The sequence below is a fragment of the Paroedura picta genome, chromosome 5 (genome assembly GCF_049243985.1).
Source record: "Paroedura picta isolate Pp20150507F chromosome 5, Ppicta_v3.0, whole genome shotgun sequence".
NCBI classification, from domain to species: Eukaryota; Metazoa; Chordata; class Lepidosauria; order Squamata; family Gekkonidae; genus Paroedura; species Paroedura picta.
This window is the reverse complement of record NC_135373.1, coordinates 121,452,552-121,471,114: the sequence shown is the minus strand read 5'-3', so window position 1 is coordinate 121,471,114 and position 18,563 is coordinate 121,452,552. Positions and strand designations below refer to the sequence as shown.

Genomic DNA, 18,563 nt, shown 5'->3' with positions numbered 1-18,563 from the left:
GAGGCTCGGAGGCTGCAGATCCCTGCTGCGTGAAAGCTGCCCCTGCCAGTGAGTTCCCTGCAGCCTGCAGCATTTCCAGGTCCTAGGGGGAGGGAGAGGCCATCTGCAGAGTTCTTCCACACACTCCTTCCAGACTAGCACCCCTTGTATTCCTGAATGCAACGGGCTTTGTCCCATTTGTGTGTTTGTGTTTTTTTGTGTGTATTTATTTAAATTTGTTAAACTTTTATTTGGTGATATCAGCATATATGATCATTTCAATTCGCCCCCCTCCCCCAAAATGGCCAGTGATGAACCTGGATGGGGTGGGAAGGAGAGGGGCCCCGGGCTGGTGTGTTCACAGCTCTGCTTCTCAACCATCTTCTGCACAATCCCACCACTTCTGGGGTTTCTCAAAGCCTGAAGAATGCTTCAGGGTGTTCTCAATGTTAAAAAAAAATTGACATAAGGCTGATCTAGGGCATTTCTGTCCCTGCATTTCTTTCTTTTTCCCATTTTATCCTCAGAGGTAGACTGACTTTCCCAAGGTCTCCTCGTGAACTTTGTAGAAGGAGAGGGATTCTGAAATTAGGCCTTCTGGATCTCCATCTAGAAGAAGAAGAAGAAGAAGAGTTGGTTCTTATATGCTGCTTTTCCCTACCCGAAGGAGGCTCAAAGCGGCTTACAGTCGCCTTCACATTCCTCTCCCCACAACAGACACCCTGTGAGGTGGGTGAGGCTGAGAGAGCCCTGATATCACTGCTCGGTCAGAACAATTTTATCAGTGCTGTGGCGAGCCCAAGGTCACCCAGCTGGCTGCATGTGGGGGAGCGCAGAATCGAACCCGGCATGCCAGATTAGAAGTCCGCACCCCTAACCACTACACCAAACTGGCTCTCTAGGTAGTTAGAAAGACACCTGGCCTGTGCACGGCCCCAATGTGCACATTTGGTCCTCCACACCGATGCCAGTCTCTTTGATTTTCAGATGTAATAACTTTAATTCCAGCACACTCATTCCTTGGACTAGTTGGCCATGCTTTAGCAGAAATTTGCCTTTCATGAGAAGGTTATTGCTGTTTGTCAGAGAGGCTTCATTAACAATGTTATCACGGCCTGACATTTATCGTCTAATTTTTCCAGAGCCGACTGTTACATCTCTGTAGAAAGGGAAATTATCATGAGAACAAGTCAAATGATGAAAGGTATCCTTTGAGAAAGGCCACACTTAACTGGCTGCGCATTTTTGAGTTCCTACTTGAGACTTCCTGATATTTTATTATTATTGCCCATCCTTCTATTGAGACTACAGATTAGATGTTTACATGAGGAGAGGAATTGGTACAGTTCAAATCCGGTTCAAAAGGATACATACTGAGCTCTATAAGACACCATCGTTTGAACAAGCAAGAGTCCTGTGAAGATACATCTACAATTCCCAAGCGCTTGCCTAGATGTTGAATTGCAGGACACCATCAACCAGTCGAATACCTGAAGGTGACTATCTCCCTCACTGGCAGTCTTGAAGCAGCAGCTGGACAGATCCTTCTCCTGGATCCTTGAGGCTGTCCTCCTGGACAGCCTCTCTGGTGGTCTTCTGGACAGCCTCTCTGGTGGGGGGAGGAATGGGAAGGCGACTGTAAGCCGCTTTGAGCCTCCTTCGGGTAGGGAAAAGCGGCATATAAGAACCAACTCTTCTTCTTCTTCTTCAAGCAGCGGCTGCTTTAGGCCAATCCTGCATTGAACAGGGGGTAGGACTAGATGGCCTGTTTGACCCCTTCCCACTCTGGGATTCTAGGAGTCTAGTTCAGCAGGGGAATGGGCTGCCTCAGCAGGTGGGGAGCTCCCTATCACTGGCCATCTTCAAGCAGTGGCTGGACAGATACTGATCCAGGATGCTTGAGGCTCATCCTGCACTGAGCAGGGGGTGGGACTAGATGGCCTGCATGGCCCCTTCCCACTCTAGGATTCTAGGAGTCTAGTCCAGCAGTGGAAGGGGCTGCCTGAGGAGGTGGGGAGCTCCCCCTCATTGGTGGTCTTCAATCGGCAGCTGGACACATCCTTCTCCTGGATGCTTGAAGCTGATACCGCATTGAGCAGGGGGTGGGACTCGATGGCCTGTCTGGCTCCTTCAGACTCTATGATTCTAATAATAACAACGATACTAAATGAGTATTATTCTAGATTAGGTATGTCCGAGAGTTGCACTCCATTCCACTCTGTTCCCTTCTGCTCGGGGACAAAATCCTGGTGGGCTGTAATATAATCCTTCTGTATCCCAAGGGCAGGTTAGAACAGCACCCCTGGAAAGGATATTAATCCGGCCCCAGTGCCGGATTACAACTCCAGTGGGACTGGGGGTGGATGGGTGGGAAGACACACCTGTAAAAAGGCACTCGAAGGTGGTCAGCAGGTGAGCCCTGGTTGTTCCCAGTGATGCAGGGTCATTGTTTGGGGGCCTTCCCGCCCACCCCACCCTACCCCACCCCACCCCACTGCAAGAAGACTGTGCTTATTTCCTCCTTTTATACCTACGGACTGGAGCGCTTTGAAGTTCATAACCGTAAATCAATTTAGATAGCGCCTCAAAGCATCAAGTCAAGGAACTGGCAACGGTCCAGGGTGAATTAATCTGAAATTAATTTGATTTTGAAAGGCTCCATCTGGCTCTGTTTGGAAAAGGCAGTTAGACAGAGAGAGAAAGATATAAACACCCGATCATCTGTATTCTCCGCGCCAGATGTTTTGTTTGGGGTTCCCCCCCCCACCCCTCCTCTGCTTAAAAGAAAGTGCCACCACTCTCCAGAGGATATCGAGTTATTTTTAAAAAGGCGATGGAAATTCTGGTGTCCTCAGGTCTCTGGAAATTAGGAATCTGTTATAGGATTTGCAAATCCCACTCGTTTTGTAAAATTTAAAAAAAAAAATCTTGGTCTGTCATAAAGGGAAGTAAAGAAAGAGGAGGAAGTTGGTGAGAGGGGAGCAGGCGGCCTTTAAGAAAGGGAAAGCAAGGAAAACAGCAAAGGAAATTCATTCAGTCCGTCTGCAATGCTGGAGAGCAGGGGTAGTCAACCTGTGGTCCTCCAGATGTCCATGGACTACAATTCCCATGAGCCCCTGCCAGCAAACGCTGGCAGGGGCTCATGGGAGTTGTAGTCCATGGACATCTGGAGGACCACAGGTTGACTACCCCTGCTGGAAATGACTAGGAATAATAATTAGTGCATTTATTTTTTTTTTAAATACTCCTTGCCTTCTTTAAGGGTTTTTTTTTTTTTTAAGGGAAGGCTTTTCATTTTTAACTTAAGTTTCCCTTTGATGAAAGAAGCCTACTTTGACTAAGATGGGAAATAAATCTGGCTGGAGAGAAAAACAGCCTTCTAGTTGCTACAGTTTAGTGAGGCGTTGGCTTGGCACAAGGAAGGTCCCAGGTTCAATCCTCAGTATAGAATTATAGAATCATAGCATTGGAACGGGTCTCCAGGGTCATCTAGTCCAACCTCCTGCACAATGCAGGAACTCACAACTACCTGCCCACCCACCGTGACTCCAATTTCATGCCCAAGTGATCCCTCCACCAAAAATCTCCAGAATCACAGAATCAAAGAGTTGGAAGGGGCCATACAGGCCATCTAGTCCAACCCCCTGCTCAACGCAGGATCAGCCCTAAGCATCCTAAAGCATCCAAGAAAAGTGTGCATCCAACCTTTGCTTGAATCCATCCTGGCGTGGAGGAAATTCACCTCCCATCCCACAGTGGCGATCAGCAATTCCCTGGGTGTTCAAGGAAGGGCCGCAAGAGTCAAACACTGGCACATCCCTTCCTGCCCACCCACTCACCATCTGCCCAAGTTCATAAAATTATAATATCCCTTGTTGATTAGAGGTCACTGCTCTTAATCACTAGACCAAGCGGACTTATCTGGAAAGCAGCTCCCATTCTGAGTAGAGAATACCTGGGTGGGCTGATGTCAACTAGAGGGCTGTTTTTGTCTCCAGCCAGATTTATTTTCCCTCTTAACCAAAGTAGGCTTCATTCTTCAAAGGGAAACTTATATTAAAAATGGAAAACATCAGTTCTCCCAGAGCTCTCTCAGCCCCACCTACCTCACAGGGTGTCTGTTGCGGGGATTGGAAGGGAAAGGTGTTTGTAAGCCACTTTGGATCTCCTTTGGGTCATGAAAAGCGGGATATAAAAAAAAAACAGATTCTTTTCCGTCCGAAGTGATAGAAGAAGAAGAAGAAGAAGAAGAGTTGGTTCTTATATGCCGCTTTTCCCTACCCGAAGGAGGCTCAAAGCGGCTTACAGTCGCCTTCCCATTCCTCCCCCCACAACAGACACCCTGTGGGGTGGGTGAGGCTGAGAGAGCACTGATATCACTGCCCAGTCAGAACAGTTTTATCAGTGCCGTGGCGAGCCCAAGGTCACCCAGCTGGTTGCATGTGGGGGAGCGCAGAATCGAACCTGGCATGCCAGATTACAAGTCCGCACTCCTAACCACTACACCAAACTGGCTCTCGGATACAAATTGAGCCCGGATACAAATTGACCACCTCAATGAGAACTAGAGCCTTTATTAATCCCTCTTCTCTGGGTCTGTCTCCTGCTCCCCATGCCTACTGTTGTTAATTTTCACCCCACCGTTTTACCAAAGAGCCAAACGGGCTTCTCCTTCATTCATTTTTCACAGCAACGCCGTTAGATAGAGCGATGATGGTGATGTTAACCGTTCAGCCAAGTCCGACTCTTGGCGCTCCTACAGCTCAACTCCATCTTTTTCAATCTTTACCCACTTCTTTTAGTTGAATAACCACCACATTCTTTGTCGGCCTGTTTTCCATTTATGACTGGCCAATCCTAGCAGAATTGTTCTCTCCAATGAACGGGATGGCCAAAGTAAGTGAGCCAGAGTTTCGTGACTCTGCCTTCCAGTGAGTAGGTAGAGCAGGCCAACCGAATGTTTGGCCTGAGACAACGCCGGGGTTCCATGGCCAGTCAGGGGTTCAAACCTGACACTGGAAGCAGCCTTACTCAGCCTGGGTTTCATGAAACCCTGGGGTTTCTTGACAGCCCTGGAAGGGTTTTCCGAATCAGTGGGAGTTAATTCACTTATATATATATAATTTCATTTGTTAAACAGTTGTCAAGTGATATGACCATATATGGTCATGTCGACCTACCCTCCCTCCCAAAATAGCCAATGGAGGGCCTGGAGGGGTGGGAAGGGGAGGGGCCCCGGGTGGGCATGTCCACAGCTCTGCTTCCCAACCTTATTCTGCACGATGGTGCCACTTCTGGGGTTTCTTGAAGCCTGAAGGATGTTTCAGCAGTTTCTCCACAGTAAAAAAACTGAGAATGGCTTGAGTAGGTTACCAGGTTAGAAACCTTACCAGGTTGTAAAAGTAGGGAAAAATGCAACTGCAGCTGACTCAAGGCGCCCGCCACCAGCAATCTGTGCAGGGACGGTGCCAACCCCTGTGCCAAGTGGGTGAACAGGAGAACAAGTGGTGCCAAGACAACAGCAGCAGCAACAGCCCCAGGCCATTTGCCAAACAAGCACTTTTTAACTCCCCTGTTCACTTTAATTCTACAAACACAGAAGCCCCTGTTGCTCTTGAGCATTTTCTCTGGTTCCTCCAACTGGTGCCACATTTGGGGGGAGGGTGGTCCAAGAGCACCAAAGGCTCCCTGGGCCCATAACCGAGCCCCTTTTCTTGCTCACCCATTTGGGTGTCCCCACTGGCGTCACTGTCCTTCTGCTGCCCAATTGCACACTCTCCGACCACCTGCAGTAGCAGCTCTCTGCACTGCTTGCTAGGGTTACCCGCCCAGCCCCTGAACACTAGTGGGGGGTGGGGATAGGGTGGCCAGATCTAGGCTGGGAAACTCCTGGAGATTTAGAGGTTGGGTCTGGGGAGGACAGGGATCTCAGTGGGATACAGTGCTCTAGCTACTACCCACCAAAACATGTGTTTTCTCAAGAGGAACTGAGTTTTTTGTAACCTGGTAGATTCCCAGGGTCTCACCTGGGACATGGCATCCCTACTGCCTGAACCCCCTTTCTCCAGTGGTATTGAGTGCAACTAGAAGCATCACTGCCATGTCTTGTGTTCTTATGGCCTCTCTGGTGGACCGCTTAATGACACCTGGGTTTTGGCCACTGTGTGACATAAGAGTGTTGGACTGCATGGACTATTGGCTTGATCCAACAGGGCTTCCTTTATGTTCATATGGCCCTGCTGGTGGACCTCCTGAGGGCACCTGGGTTTGGGCCATTTGTGACACACAGAGTGTTGGACTGCATGGACTATTGGCATGATCCAACAGGGCTTCCTTTATGTTCTTATGACCCTGCTGGTGGACCTCCTGAGGGCACCTGGGTTTGGGCCATTTGTGACACAGAGTGTTGGATTGCATGGACTATTGGCATGATCCAACAGGGCTTCTCTTACGTTCTTATAGATGGAATGCTTTGTCTGGGGCAGTAATGCTCTCAATTCTTGGTCCTTGGAAGTCAAGAGGGTGAGGGCTTCTGGAGTTCTGGCCCTACTGGTTGTCCTCTGTGTGACAGAGTGTGGGACTGGATGGGCCATTGGCCTGATCCAACAGGGCTCCTCTTAAGTTCTTCTAAATGCTGATGTTTTGTGCACCACCCATGTGCCAATCTGATAGCCAAATAGCCTAATTAGGGTTCTTTTGCCTAGCCCGCAATTAATCAAGCTGAGGGAAAACCCTTTTTTTGTATTTTTACTGCGGAAGAAATATAGACACAGGGGAGTTCCCAAATCTTCACAGAGAACAATGGGATTACGTAGTGTTAAATACCCTTTTCTTGGAGGCTGGGAAAGATGATGTCCCTTGTGGAATGAGCCAATAGCCTGGGGTCTCTACCTCCCCACTCCACCTCCCAGGAACACCCTACAGCCCTTATATCTGCCTTCCAGGAACTGCTGACAGGTCCAAATTATTATTATTATTATTATTATTATTATTATTATTATTATTATTATTATTATTATTATTTGACTTATATAACTCATACAATTTCCCAAAATCCAGCTGTAATATAAACTTTGCTATTGTGAGAGAGTTTAACAAAAACTACATTTCAGAGAGGAACACGCCGTTTTCTCTGTATGGTAAAAACCAAAAACGTGAACCAGGACAATGGCATACCCTGGACTCAACAAGGACCTAGGTTTTTTAACTCACTATGCATTCTAATCTCGTTCCACTCTTATATCCCCATTCCTTACAATCCTCTCTTCTTTTTAATTTATTTTATTTGGGATGACGTGACTGTATTGCGATGCTAGTAATGTGTAATGTAATTTGGAATTGAACTCTCTGGTCTCAGGACAAGATTGTTGCCAGCACAGCTTGTCACCTGCTGGGATGTTTCCATGCTTGGGTGGAGATGGATGGGACCAGCAAGAAGTGGGACAAAGAGTCTGCCATTAATTACTAATGGGACAATTTGATTTCTCCAATGTTTTTGTGAACTGCAGCTGAACTCAAAAAGGACTGATTGGCTGTATTGGCAAAGAATTCTCATGTGTCTTAATCTGGATATTATGACACAGTTTACTAATTTGCCATAATTTTCTTTTGCCTTATATTGCCACTATTATGATAGTTGTTCATTTAGTCTGAGGAAGAGCGCATGCACTCCAAAGCTCACGCCTTGTGGGTCTTCAAGGTGCTCTTGGACTCTATTTTTGTTGCCCTAATAATTGAATGATCAATCAGAAGGTTGCAATAATTCTCTTTAGCACCAGGCCACCATTCCTCCCGCAGCACTCGGCCGCATATACAGCTAGGCCCACCAGTGGCGAAACACCAGCAGGCAATGGAAGGGCATAAGTGTGGGTATCAGAAGAGACGGGTGAGGAGGGTATCAGCAGCGGAGGCCCCCAGGGCACCCCCAAAGCCAAGCCACAAACGCCAAGGTGTGCCAGAAAAGGCAGATTGCCCTGGAGCCACGCACAGGTTCAAGTCCCATGGAGAATGAAGGGGGAAATGCAATTGGGTTTCCTTTTCCAAAATCTTTTTCTTCCTTTTCCTTTTTTGGCCTCTGCATCTTGGCCGCCATCTGATCCTAGTCTGCTGCTCTCCCCCCGTTGCCAGCCTCTAATGAAGAAGCTAATTTCCAACGGATTTGTTTTGACCTTACCGCTGCTGGCATTTTTGGGCCCGGGGTTGTTTCTCGGGCAGCGGCCTCCGCCAAGATCGTAAAACGATATTAACATAATTCTCTAATCGCCTCCGAGAGAGAGCGGCGTCTCCCCACCCCTCCACCCCTCTGCCGGGCTGCCGTGGCAAAGAAAAGCCAGCCAGGGCGTTGCAGAAGTCAAGCCCGGTTTGAAACGGGGACGAGGAATGTGCCCGAAGCCACGAGCGATAAGCCAAGGGGAGCTCTGCTATTGCTTCCTGCTTGGAGTGAATGATTCAGAAGCTGGCCCAGGAATTCTGCAGTTTCCTGGGGGTTTATTTATGACTCCTGTGCTGTGTTGGGGGACGGGCGTTTTTTTTGCCGTTGTCCAAAGCAATGAGTGTTTGCAAGGAAAATCACTAATGGGTTTGTTACTCAGAGAGAGGAGAGTGTTGGAAGATACCCAGTGCTTCTGGGATACTGTTTTGTTAATCCAGGAGTAGTCCAACTGCGGCCCTCCAGATGTCCGTGGACTACAATTCCCATGAGCCCCTGCCAGCGTTCGCTGGCAGGGGCTCATGGGAATTGTAGTCCATGGACATCTGGAGGGCCGCAGTTGGACTACCCCTGTGTTAATCCATTAAATATATACGGATCTTAGCTAGGTTTGTCAGCCTCCTGGTGGAACCTGGAGATCTCCTGGGATTACAACTGCCTTCTGGACCAGCCATTCCCAACAGGGTTCAGGGGTCAGGTGGCAACCTGGGGGGATCTGGCACATTTGAAGGGGGTCGCAGACTGGAAAATGTGAGAAAAGGAGCCCAAAGGGTTTATGGGGGGGCGCTGGGAACTGATCCGACGCAATATCCTTTTGGTCATGTATTGCGTCATTCACTGCTAGGAAGTCCAACCTTCACCAAGGGAAAGATGAAGAGATCATGTCAATCCATTCCTTTGTGTGTGCTTGAATTAAGGCATTCAAGGGGGGAAAAAAACATGAACGCACGTGCTTCTCTGGGTTGGAAGTTCTAGAAATCTACCTCGTGTATATATAAGGCAAGGCCCATCGAGTATACTTGGTTCTCTCTTAGCTTCAGAGGTGTCTGAGGAATTGCGCATGCACGGGAAAGCTCACACCTAGAAGAAACTTGGTTGGTCTTAAAGCAGCTAATGGACCCAAATTCCATTCTACACGCATCTGGCATGGAATTGCGGTCACTACGGGTGGGCAGGTAGTCCTGAGTTTCCTGCACTGTGTAGGGGTTGGACTAGATGACCCTGGGGAAGCCCTTCCAACTCCACAGTTCAACGAGGAAAGGAGAATGGAGTAAGTCTCTCTAGGCCCCTTTGGGCAGAAAGTCAGGATATAAAGAAAGTAAATAAATATAAGTCGTCCATTCCATGTCATTTCAAACGTCGTCGTAACAGCCAAGAGGATGTTTAGCTACAAGGAAATCCCAAGGAGATCAAATGCCCCTCAACCAAGGCCAGGGGTTTTCGGCCTTAACCTGGTAGAACACTCTGCCAAAGGAGATCAGAGCTCTGTGGGGCCTTAATCGGTTCCACTTGGCTGTAAAATGGAGCTGTTCCACCAGGCCTATGATTGAGGCCAGTATAACATCTGGAAGCCCTGACCTCCCTGCCAGGAACTGACCGAATGAAACTAAATTTACTCTGGCTAAAGGGCCTAATGATCCCCCTCCACCCCCTCTCACAGGATAGAGAAAACGGGGCACTAGTTTGTAACAGTTTAATGTTTTTAATGGACTGGTTTAACTGAATTCCATCCTATTTAGATTTTTTTGTTAATTTTATTTTTTTTTAAACGCTCTTAGACTGGAGCAGTAATAAAACACAAAAGAGAAACAAATAGAATAAAACAGGAGGGAGGTAAGAGCCCCTTATCCATAACACTAGAATGAAATAAGGTAAAAGTAAAGATATCCCCTGTGCAAGCACCGAGTCATGTCTGAGCCTTGGGGTGACGCCCTCATGGCAGACTCAATACAGGGTGGTTTGCCAGTGCCTTCCCCAGTCATTACCATTTACCCCCCAGCAAGCAAGCTGGGTACTCATTTTACCCACCTCGGAAGGATGGAAGGCTGAGTCAACCTTGAGCCGGCTGCTGGGATCGAACTCCCAGCCTCATGGGCAGACAGCTTCAGACTGCATGTCTGCTGCATTGCCACTCTATGCCACAAGAGACTTATTTCACAAGAATGAAATAGAATAATCCCAATATGCAAATTTCACAGGAGAGTCACCCTAGCACGAGGCGACAGATTTTGCAGGTGTCACAAAACTTTGCTGAGACAGCTGACAACTCAGGGTATTAATCCATCAATAACATTTTTACCAGCATGGAGTCAGAATAGGCAGGGAACATTTAGACACAGGTGCTCTATCCTCTTTGTGTATTTTGTTTTGTTGTAACCCACGCTGAGTTGCCAGAGAGAGGGCAGATGATAAATCCAAATATAAATAAATAAATCTTGTCATTTACTCGTTTTGTCGATAGTCTGTCCGCATGGCCATCTTGTTGAGGCATCTGTAGGGATAAGCTGGGATGAAGGGCTTGCATAATTCCCAGTCAGAATTCCAGCGGGGCAGTAGGAAAACCCCTTGTAGATCACTCTGAGCTCCCTGGAGAAAGGCTGAGAGAGATTTTTTAAAAACATAATTGTTGCTGCTGTTGCTGCTAGGGGCCAAGCCAGTTGCATTCAGGAGTACAACGGGCGCTAGATTGGGGGATGGGGGGGTGGAAGAACTCTGCAGAAGGCCTCCCCCCAGGACCTGGAAAGGCTGCAGGCAGCTGTTAGGGAACTCACCAGCAGAAGCAGCTCTTACACAGCAGGGATCTGCAGCCTCCGAGCCTCAGAGGGAAGTAGAAGGAGGAGGGGGCGTTCAGGGGTGAGGGACGGAAGGTGACTGGCTGGTCGCTAGGCAGACAGGCAAGCTGGTTGGAGGAGGAGGCACTCAGGGACAGGACAGCCGCCCTGAGTGGGTGTTAAGTGTGGCACTTAAGCCATGAGACCAGCTCCTCCTCCAAGGCCTCACTAGAAATATATTATGTGGAACAGATTATTACATTTCTAGACTGCCATCCCATTGCATCTTCAGGGCAGGGAACAACATATTGTACATCATACAGTGCAGTAGATAAAAAATATATAATTCCTTCCCTTTATAACGCTCTTTGGCTTTAAGCCTTAAGCCATGATATGACTATCTAACTCGCTATGCCTCCCTTAGCACTCTTGGGTCTGTGGGTTCGAACAGTCTGGTGATCCCTGGCCTACATGAAGTACACCTGGCCTCAGCCAGGGCCAGGGTCTTTTCGGTCCTGGCCCCTACCTAGTGGAACAAGCCCCCAGAAGACCTAAGAGCCCTGACAGAGCTGTTTCACTTCTGCAGGGCCTGCAAGACAGAGCTCTTCCACCAGGCATTTGGTTGACACTGGGGGAAGGAAGATCTTTTGGGCCCCTCCTCTGCCTACCCCCCGAGGCACTGGGTTGAAGGGGCTGTATTGAGTTTTAAGGGGCATTGGGGTAGTTGAGGGGTTTTTGGGTTGTTTTTATGTACGTTTTTACTGTTTTTTCATTGTTGTAGACGGCCACGAATCAGCTGGCTGAGAGCATGCAGTTAATAAGTGTCATAATAAATAAATTAATTTATGTATGTTATCACATGGGGGAAATCACAAAAGTTTACGCATTTTTATTTTATGTCGAGTTGCCAAGAAATAGAATGCCAGAGACCTGGCGGTATGTCGGGCCACATCCCATAATAGAAAAGCTAGGTCTTGATTCACATTTATAATCTCATTCTTCTCCAACACTGGTTTAGTCCATCTTTCCCTCTCCTCATTGAAGTTGGAGCATACGAAAACTAGGCGAATCAGGTGCTAACATAATTGTAACAGGTAGAAATTTATTTATTTATGGGATTTATAGTCTGCTGTATCTTTGGGAACTCAGGGCAGATTTCCTTTTGGGGGGTCGATACAATCCCTGCATTAAAAAAATAATAAGTTTAAATTAAAACAATAACATAAAAAAAATTTTTATTTAATTTACCCGAAGGAATGTGATGGCACAATTTATGCACTGCTAGAATCAAAAAAAGGGAAATTAATTCTGATCCTGGAATGAGGGCAGGGGAAAGCCTTTTTTCCACCTGTTCATCTATGGAAGGGGAGTCAAAAAGTTCTAGTGTCTGCCGTTGCTTAAACCAGCTACCTTGCTGAGCCTGACATTCCAGTCCCCCCAAGCCTCCCTAAAAAGACATCCGGGGTTGGTTTCCGCCTCCCCTCCCCCCTTCCCATCATGATCTAGGAGGCTAAACAGAAAGAGAGTGAAAAGATGGTATTATTTAATTGAAATGTATCCCCCTGGCAGGGCAAGCCAAGGTTAGGCCCGTTGCAAAATCAGTGATCAAACTTTTCATTGTCAGTTTTCAAAATGTGCCTTTCATGTCACTTCGCCTCCCTTCAGGACCCAGGAGAAGGACAGAAGTTAATAGAGGCATATTAATGTGTTCAGGTGTGCTTGTGCTTCAGGAGGAATGAAGCACAGAGGCCTAAATAATTTCTCTTTGTGCGAGTTTGTAGCCTTGAGGCAAGCGTATACACACATGGGTTCCCTTGCCAGGTCCTGCTTCCTCCCCCACCACCCTTTTATGATTATTTTTTTCATAGGAAGTGGATTTCAGGAGTCTGCCTTCCTTTCGTGGGTTTTGATCTTTGACTGAGGAGCAACTTACGAGCATGGCCCGGACACTTGCGTCACTGTGAAAAAGATTGCCGAAATATTTGGCCCCGTTAGCAAACACGGAAGTGCGGTTGTGGAAGGACTGCATGCCTAACATCAGTGGTCCCCAACCTTTTTGAGGCTGGGGACCGGCAGGGCAAGTGCCCTCCTGCACATGCTGTGCATGCGCGGCCGCACATTGCACATGCGCGGCCAGGCCGCGCATGCACACATGTGCAGTGCATGGCCAAAACTGCGCATGCGCGACACTTCGCATGCGCGAAAGGGGCCGTGCATGCGTGATTTTGGCCGCACATGGCGCATTTGCGCATGCGCAGCCCGAACACATGCGCAATGCGCGGGCGCAGCCCTGATTCCCTCTCCCCCCCCCCCCCGCAGTAAGAAGCTTCCCAGGCCGCAAACTTGCGGCCTGGGAAGTTTTTTACTGCGGGGGGGGGGCGGGGAGAGGGAGCCGCGGCCCGGCACCCACTGCCTAACATCACACCTGAGGGACGCGGATTGCTTCAAGTCCTTACAAGTAGGGATCCCATGGAATTAGAGTTCATCTTCAGAGAAGAAGCAGAAAGTTTCTCAAGACTGCACTCCAGCTCTTCTCAGCTGGAAGACTGCCTTTGAGGCAACTTATCGGCCGAAATGTATTCAAATAGTCTGTGTAGCAATTTGAAGCGTAAACAGGGAGGGTTTTGTTCAGGCCGCGAGTTCCTCGTGGGTGTTGCGCTCTGACCGTCGACTCTCTCTTGTTGTTTTGCATTCCTTTCGTATGACTTTTTTCTTAAATTCCAAACACGCACCCTCAGAAACGAAAAGTCAATGGGCCCTCGGTGGCACGAGCACCCATGCTGGTGCGCCGTTCTGCAGGACACCATCAAGGATCTCCCACACTTCTCAACATGGCCTTTCCCTCCAGCATCCAAAGGCGTAGAACTTGCTGGATTCTCGGTACACGACGGATTCTAAGGGCAGCATGCCGAGCATAGAGAATAACCTAATTACAGATCTGCATTGTGCGTTTTTTCATGTTGTGCTCCGTGGCATTAACGTGGCGTTTTTGTGAACGGCAGGACTGAATCCGCGCGGTGGGGGAGCAATTGGGCTTTGTTTACCCCCGTGCCGCCACTTGCCTTTCGTTGCTGTTCTTTTTCATGCGCTAAGCAAATGATTTCCAAAAAGGTGTCCCTCCGCTAACGTTCCCCTTTCTCTCTCTTCCTTGTTCCTCTCTCTAGTAACGGCACCGCTAACAAGATGAACGGCGCTCTGGATCATTCCGACCAACCTGATCCCGATGCCATTAAAATGTTCGTCGGACAGATCCCCCGTTCCTGGTCGGAAAAAGAGCTGAAAGAACTCTTCGAGCCTTACGGAGCTGTCTACCAGATCAACGTTCTCCGAGATCGGAGCCAGAATCCTCCCCAAAGCAAAGGTAGGGATAACTTGTTGTAGTAGGAGGTTGTTGTGGGAGTAAATTAATAGAGTGGGCCATTCCGGATTGGGAAGATCCAGAAGATTTGGGGGTGGGGCGATTCTGGGAGATATCCAGGCCCCACCTGGACATTAATAAGGAACCAAGGGACCAAGCCCTATGAAGATAGGTTGAGGGACTTGGGAATGTTCAGCCTGGAGAAAAGGAGGTTGAGAGGGGACATGATAGCCCTCTTTAAGTATTTGAAAGGTTGTCACTTGGAGGAGGGCAGGAATCTGTTTCTGTTGGCTGCAGAGGAGAGGACACGCAGTAATGGGTTTAAACTTCAAGTACAACGATATAGGCTAGATATCAGGAAGAAATTTTCACAGTCAGAGTAGTTCAGCAGTGGAATAGGCTGCTTAAGGAGGTGGTGAGCTCCCCCTCACTGGCAGTCTTCAAGCCAAGGTTGGATACACACTTTTCTTGGATGCTTTAGGATGCTTTGGGCTGATCCTGCGTAGAGCTGGAGGCTGGATTAGATGTCCTGCATGGCCCCTTCCAACTCTATGATTCTGTGATTCTATGATTAATAACCGTATCAGATAACAGCAAAATCTCTGATTTGTGCCTTCACTTGGCTTGCGTCTGGATAGCTGGTAACGAAATGGAAGAAGCGATGAGATGTTACCTAGAAGTGAATCACGGGTGTTCAGGATTCTCCTCTGACCAATTTCTTCCCCACATTTTGAATCATAGAATCATAGAATCATAGAGTTGGAAGGGGCCTCCTGGGTCATCTAGTCCAACCCCCTGCAGTATGCAGAACACTCACATCCCTATCGCTCATCCACTATCACCTGCCACCCCCTTGAACCTTCACAGAATCAGCCTCTCTGTCAGATGGCTATCCAGCCTCTGTTTAAAAATCTCCAAAGATGGAGAACCCACCACCTCCTGAGGAAGCCTGTTCCACTGAGAAACCGCTCTAACTGTCAGGAACTTCTTCCAGAGGTTTAGACGGAATTTCTTTTGAATCAATTTCATCCCATTGGTTTTGGTCCACCCCTCCAGGGCAGGAGGGAACAACTCTGCACCGTCCTCTATATGGCAGCCTTTTATTTATCCAAAAGCACGAGCTATTGGGGAAGTGCCAGGAAGGTGCCTGAGTGATGTCACTAGAATGGGCCCTTGTTGTAGAACTTTGCTGAGTGTTGGGGAAATACCTGGAGATTTTTTTTTGAGGGGGGGTGGAATCTGGAGAGGGTAGGGTTTGGGAAGGGGAGAGGCCTAAGCAGGTTACAGTGCCACAAAATCCACCCTCCAGAGCAGCCTTTTTCTCCAGGGGATCTGACCTCTGCTATCTCGAGACGTAATAGCAGAAGATCTGCAGGCCCCACCCGGAAAATGACAGGCCTGTCTTACAAGCCTTTGCAGACGTCTCTTCAATGACCTTCCGGACAGTCTTGTTATTGTAAGGATTTTTGGGACACGAAGGTTTTGCTCTGAATCGGCTACAGTCCCCTTTGCCTGGGCAAACAGCTCCTCCTCCCTGGCAGGGAAGAGAAGAGGGGCAGATCCGTTTGAGCCCTTTGCCAGGCTACTGTCTGTCTGAGCTCCTCGCGGTTCTTGTCAAAAGCGACTGAGGGCTGCGGCTTTTCTCCTCTGCTGTCAGACCCAACTGGCTTCCCTACCCTCGAACGACAAATGTCCTACTTCACTTGTTTTTCTAACGTCTCCAGGCAGCTGCCAATTCAATACGGATCGGAGAAAGAGCTAAGCCTTTCTCCTTCAACTCTTCCTAGCCTCTGGTTTTACAACTCTGGAGTTGCAATGTGTTTACGCAAAAGGGGAAAAGGCTGCAGTGTTCCTGAAAGACAGGGGGAGCATCATGCCTGGAATCCATGGAGTCTCAAAACCACCTATCCAGTTATTGTTTCCTTGTGCAGGTTGCCTTGTTGACCAAGCCAGGCAGCAGAAACTGTGGTTGACTTCACCCACCGCAGAGTTATACTGCATGATGTAGAAGAGCCATGCCTCTGTGACGTGCCCCCTACTTCTCCCTTCTTCTTCCCCTGCTACAGTAAGGTCGCTAAGTCCATGGGACCAGCCAGCAAGGCTTTTTTGAGGGGGGGGGGACTTACTGGGAACAGGGAAGGAAAACCAGGAAGTAAACATGACATCCCTACATTACCTGGAAGTGATGTAGCGTGCCACGGACGTTGGGGCAACACTCTAGTTTGTGGGCAAAATCTCTATGGTAAAATTGACTTCTTTCCATAGAGTTTGGCCAAAGCCCTAGAGCGTTCCCCTCCCTCTAACATCCCTACGTTGCTTCCGGGTGGCACAGGGACATCACATCTACTTCCTGCTTCTTCCCTCCCTGCTCTTGGAAATTTCCCATGGTTTCTAGGAGCCCTAAAAGGGGGGAGATGCTCCAAACCAGGGGATCCCCAGGCCCCAACTGAGGTTTGGCAACTCTACCTGCCAGCCCCCTCCCATTTCTCCTTCACACCTGGACCATTGAACAAGGTTGTCAACTCCAAGGGGGAAAATACCTGGAGATTTTGGGAGTGGACCCTGGGGAGGGTGGGCTTTGGGGACCGGAGGGTGTAATGCTGGGTAACCTTGAGCCAATCACAGTTCCCTCAGAGCTCTCTCAGCCCCACCTGCCTCACAAGGTGTCTGTTGTGGGGGGAGGAAGGCTAGGCGATTGTAAGCTGCTTCAGGTAAAGAAAAACAGGGTATAAAAACATCTTTTTCTTCATTTGCTTGCTTTCTCAGGGATAGCATCTGTTCTCTGCTTAAAGATTATCTGCTGTAGTCAGATAGTCTCTCCCACTCCCTCTGGAAAAGCAAACTCTTTTTTGTGTGTGGCTTAGGAAAATAGGGAACAGTCAGGCAAGGGAATTGGCATCTATGCGTACAAGCACACACCTGCACATTTTGCAAGCATCATGTGTCTGGGGACGCTTCTCCCAAAATCTGCATTTCAGACACCTGTCTTGTTCTAAAGTGGCTGTATAGTGGTGTGTTGTTGTTGTCAGAGTTTAAGTATGCAAAAAGTCAAGCACCGACTATTTACAAGAATAAAATAGTTAGATTGAGAGGAGAAGAGAGAGATCCTCAACTGTTTAACTGACTGATTGTTGTTCTGGAGGGAATTGGGGGGGGGAGGTGCCCCAAGGAACAGGAAGTCTTCAATTGAGCCAATCAGGAGAAGATTATCTGAAAATTCCAGAAAGTTCCTAATCTAAATATGCTAGTTACATATACCCCCTCATGCCCCTTGCTAGATATTCTTCACACACTTTTGAATCATGTGCACTACGGATGGTGCAGATCTCAACACTTTTCAAGGCACGCAGAATGAATTCTAAGCATATTTTTAAAGGTAAAGGTAAAGGTATCCCCTGTTCAAGCACCGGGTCATGTCTGACCCTTGGGGTGACGCCCTCCAGTGTTTTCATGGCATACTCAATACAGGGTGGTTTGCCAGTGCCTTCCCCAGTCATTACAAGCAAGCTGGGTACTCATTTTACTGACCTCGGAAGGATGAAAGGCTGAGTCAACCTTGAGCCGGCTGCTGGGATCAAACTCCCAGCCTCATGGGCAGAGCTTTCAGACTGCATGTCTGCTGCCTTACCACTCTGCGCCACAAGAGGCTCTATAAGCATATTTTTATGGCTGCCAATTTTCTACTGACCAACTCTCAATTGATGTACAGTGTACACCTCCCCAAGACAGGCATTCCTCTAAATCTAATTACAAGTCAATGAAATAAATAAATAAGAAATAACATCCTGTTTAGAACCGTACTGTGAAAATCTTCTCTGACCGGCCGCTCTTTTTCTCGGAAAGATTCCTTCTTAGCCCTGCTACCCAAGATCCTTTGTGCTGGAGGTTATCCAATTACATTGTCTCTTTATCATATGGCGCATGTGTCGTGTAGCTAGGAAATCCTACAACTGTAGGATTGTGCTGGAGGTGCTGGGGATTGGACCAAGCACGAGCTAGACTCACTATAATTTCCTCCAGCCCCTTCGTCCGAGCGCAAAGGCTGTCCAGCAATAACGGTGTTAAATGTCTTACCGTCATGACATTTGGGGAGGCAGGGGGTGGGTGGGGTGGGAGGGGGTGTAGAGGCGCAAGCGGATCCCATATCAGAGGCAGTCTGGTCCGCTAAGGATTGCCAAGGCATAATATTGATTGTAGACTTATTAAACCCAAATGTACATATTTGCCCAAAAGAGAATGTGCAAAA

General features: G+C 48.3%; 1 protein-coding gene across 22 annotated transcripts in view; it reads left to right on the top strand.

The window, feature by feature from the left end:
* The window catches only part of CELF2 (CUGBP Elav-like family member 2), a 529,514-nt gene that overhangs the window by 327,698 nt on the left and 183,253 nt on the right, over positions 1 to 18,563 (top strand). For all 22 annotated transcript variants that reach the window (XM_077340258.1, XM_077340257.1, XM_077340256.1 and 19 more), the window contains one exon: positions 14,124 to 14,320. In XM_077340258.1, the coding sequence (XP_077196373.1) occupies positions 14,124 to 14,320 (197 nt within the window). The remainder of the gene's footprint in view (positions 1 to 14,123; positions 14,321 to 18,563) is intronic.